Here is a 4,261-nt window from a genome sequence, read left to right as displayed (position 1 = left end):
TTTGAAATTTGAGTTGCCTGCATAAATACCCTGTCAAGCTAAATAAAAAGAGCTCCCGTCAGCTCTCGCATCGTTTTGAACTTGCAGAGATTGCTCATACTCGATAAAGTCTCACAGTGAGTCTCGCACCCTGCTGACCCGAAGCGCAGCGAGGGACTCATGAGTTCTTTCTGTAAGTGTTTTTGGCCAAATTGCATACAACACCAAAGCCCCGTTTTGTATAGGCTTCTTACGCAAGCTGGGAGGAATGCATTATTTTTGGAAAATGGTTTATTTTCCACTTTTTCAAAAAATCATGTTTGTTATCACTATTGCCCCTCCTTTTGAAAGCCATTTTACAGTTGATAATCTTATATTTCTGATCAATGATACATATGATATTTTGAAAGCTTCTCTAGATCAGCTTTCGAATTTCAATAACCCATTATACTACCGGAGGAAGCGTTAAAACTCGGGGGTCTTTCGCATCAAGATCACTTCAGCAGTACAATTGAAGGGACTAGTTTGACAGGTGGACAGTCTCGACATTCTACATATATTCGAAGGCTTATCAACTGTTCGAATGATTACTATGAAGTGACCGAGGACAAAGCAATCACCGCCACAAAACGTTGAGACTCACTTCCTACTTCCTATTTACATAGATACCTAGATCCTTCGGATTCATATAATTTACCAGTGATCTTCACAAGAAGAAAATCTTGGACGAAGCTCGATATCTCTCAAGTGGCGAGCTATTGTCAGCATAATTTGTCAGATGGGTTCAGACGTCACTGCGAAGGTCAATAAGTTAACCATAGTTATCGTTGGAGGTACGTACTGACGCTTTGATTATTTATTATCCCGCATGTTTCAATTGATGAATTATATTTTTTTCGGCATCTGTTGTGGTCTGTTGTGGTTTATTGTGGTTTGGACGTGCAGAGGGTGGTGTCGGAAAGTCTAGCCTCACGTTGCAATTCATGCAACATGAATTTTTTGAGTCGTCAGTACATACATACTCTAATTCTGTTTGGCTGGAGGCTCCATTACATGCGTGTCTAACCACCTGGATTCCGTCTTACATATGTGGATCCTATCACAGTTACGATCCTGTGAGTTTCGATAATAACCAAGAGATATGCGTTACCCCTCACCCCCGCGTTCGGGTTCTCAAGATATGGCGTACATACTGATTTATTCATTTTGTAGACCATAGACGATAGCTACGTAACTACTGTTATGGTGGATGAAGTTCCTTGGCAGATCGAAGTCATGGACACTGCAGGGCAGGAAGAATACCGGTAATGTGCAAATGCTAAAGATCTGACGAACCATGACATTAATATACGTACTGAAATGGTTTCGTTCGATGTATCATATTCACTTCGGAAATAGTGATCTGTGGGTGGAACATGCGATCACACAAGGCGAAGCTTTCATTGTCACCTATGCAATCAATTCGACTAGCTCTTTTAGAGCCATACCACATTTCTTGAAGCTGATTGCCAACCGCACGAGTGGTAACAGCGGGTATCGAAGCACCTCAGGCTCTCCGAATCTCAAACCAAGGGACTTCCCCTTCCCCTTCGTGATGGCAGGAAATAAAGTGGACTTGATTGATCAGAGGAGCGTTGGGACCAGCGAGGGCGCTCAGCTGGCATATGACAGCGGAGGGTTGTTCTATGAATGTTCCGCAAAGGCCGCCGTGAGTAGCTATAGCCGCAAACAAACCCAAGCGATATTCGTAGTATCTGGCATGTCACTGCGCCTATGTCTATTCATCATAACGAAATCTGAATTGCTTTGTTTGACATTTGACCAGACCAATGTTGAGGAGATCTTCTTTTCACTGATCCGCTCAGTTGCAAAGCTACGTGAGGGTGCAATCGCCCACCGGAAAAACTCGAAAATGACTAAGTGAGTAAAGTGATCACTTCTCTTCGAACTTGAGCTACAACTCTTCCGTGATACTAAAGTTTTCAAAACAGTCGTCGATTTATCAACAACATTGGCTACCAGCTCTCTCAGCAGGCGAGAAGGTCCTCAGTTTCCCTTTCGATTGCCCCAAACCCATTATCAGGTACTAGCCGAAACGCCCAACAAAGTGTAAATCCAGACGCTTGTCACGGTGATTCAGCTTCGATAACTTCTATCAACGGTCCTGATCAATTTCCACAGTGTGCAAAGGTCGGCCATGGTCCTGAGGTCAAATCGACAGAGAACCAGATCTCTAAATTGTGTTGCGACTGCATTGTCGCCTAGTATGCTTATTTACAATCGCTCTATTGACACGCTCAATATAAAAACTGTCTCATCTTTCTTTTTGGGTTTGATAGCGCAACACTTCTGGCGAATTGATTTTGTCTTTTTTTCTTGTATATTCATATGGGTAGAATTCATTCATACTGTGCTTCTATCTCAATTAGCAGGACATAGTGCCCACACGTTTGAAAAAAAGAAACGGAAATTTCTCAAACGGGTCTGATTTATAGACATGATGTTCCTGTAATCTCCTTCAAAAGGTCTCTTTTGGTGGGATTTGCCTTCAATGGTGTCCCGCACTTTGGTGGAAGCATTGTAAAATGAATGAGATGAACACAACCAGTCCGCAACTAATGAATTGATTAGAACTTATAAAGGCCTGGTATGTACCACCAATTTGACCTTTACTCTGCTTGACCCCAAACATCCATCACCCTTCTTGTACACTTTTGTCCCAGATCTTCTACACACTAGATTCTCCAGAACTTCTCTTCCTACCACACCTGTAAAGCTCAAAGTCCATTCGTACTCGTGGGAGGCAAGTTTCAGTTAGAGATGCGGATAGTATTGAACCTAAGGGCACGTTTGGTAGCGCTTTTTGTAGGGAGTTTATTGGAATAAACTCCCTTGAAATTTAGAAAAAACGCTGTTCAAAAAAAGTCGTTTGGCAGTGATTACGGTACCCAAAAGAAACTCCTTCCCCGTCCTCAAAGGAGTTTAAAAGGTACGTTTTGAAAACCGCAAAGAGGGAGTTTTTCCACTCGTAAAACTCCTTTTCGAACTTGGTCAAATTTCATTTCAACACCCTTCAACCCACCTCGACGTCAACAAAATCATACTCTGGCTCCTCGACGTCAACCACCTCTCAACGGTTTTCATCACTCTTCTCCCACTTCCAACATCCAACTTCTTCCTTTTTGTTTGTCGTCCGATCTCGACTTTCGACCCTCCTTGTTCATATCATGCCTCGAGCCAAGAAAGATCCGAACGCTCCAAAACACTGCAGACATTATTTGGGTTCCCCAAGTGGGCAGGGAAAAATGATTGGGAGTATGATTTGTCATAAAATGTTCTATCACTCCACACCTGAGCCATAACACCCACACTACATATGTGTAGCAGGCTCAGTGAATATGTGGCTATCATGTACATACAGTTCTGCTCAGTTATCTGCTCATCAGGACAAGTTATTCATATGTAATACATGCTGTAACTTCTTTCAGATTGAAAACAGCTTCCAAAAGATTGACTACATACACTGACTCAATGTTTTGGTGTGATCTCATCAACTCAACTGCATGTAACACACTTTCTGTTACTAAGACATAGCTTCAACAATATTGCCTGAGCAGCTACAGAATTATATGTAGTGAATTTTTGGGAAAAAAATTTCAAAGTCGAAAAAGTTACATGTGGTATAACATGTGATTTATTTATTCTGATGGGCAAAAAACTGAGCAGACCTGTATGTACATGATAGACAACTATTGACTTAGCTTGCTGCACATATGTAGTGTGGGTGAAATGGCCCAGGTGTGCAGTATTAGATTCTTTTATGAAAAACTGTACTATTAATCATTTTCCTCTGCCAAATTGGGGAAGTTGAATGATGTTTACAGTGAAAGTCGCGAGAGCAGTCTGGACCGATTCCAAGATTTGTTTTATACTCAACGAGTTTTTAACTGAAAAAGAGGATGGTAACATGATTGGTGGCAACTGGAAACCCGTGGCTTACACCAATGTTCACGAGAGATACACTCTTGCATATCCAGAAGACAAGGTGAATAGAGAACAAATCAAAAATTTATACACCACGGTCAGTTATTTGCCTCGATATTCAATTCAAAATCGATTCATCATTTTAATCAAAGTTCTTTTATTTTTTCTTCGGCTATCGATCTAGAGCAAGAGTTCTTATACTGGAATGAAAAAAGTCAAAATGACCTCTGGAGTTGGATGGGTTGGTGGCAAGATCGACATGCCAAATGAATGGTGGGAGAACGTAGGCAAGGTCAGT

At 41.6% G+C, this 4,261-nt stretch overlaps 1 protein-coding gene across 1 annotated transcript; it reads left to right on the top strand.

The window, feature by feature from the left end:
• Positions 1 to 923: 923 nt before the first annotated feature.
• Positions 924 to 1,903, top strand: MELLADRAFT_33683 (uncharacterized protein; the record flags this gene model as incomplete). Its single annotated transcript, XM_007406238.1, has 5 exons — positions 924 to 985; positions 1,085 to 1,094; positions 1,192 to 1,283; positions 1,378 to 1,687; positions 1,805 to 1,903. Coding segments are annotated over 5 exons (573 nt in total), but the record flags the coding sequence as incomplete, so codon positions are not given.
• Between the last annotated feature and the right edge of the window lie 2,358 nt (positions 1,904 to 4,261).

This window comes from Melampsora larici-populina (assembly GCF_000204055.1).
Source record: "Melampsora larici-populina 98AG31 unplaced genomic scaffold MELLAscaffold_5, whole genome shotgun sequence".
In the NCBI taxonomy this organism is placed as follows: domain Eukaryota; kingdom Fungi; phylum Basidiomycota; class Pucciniomycetes; order Pucciniales; family Melampsoraceae; genus Melampsora; species Melampsora laricis-populina.
Note: the sequence above shows the minus strand (reverse complement) of the source record. Positions and strands in the feature narration are given on the sequence as shown.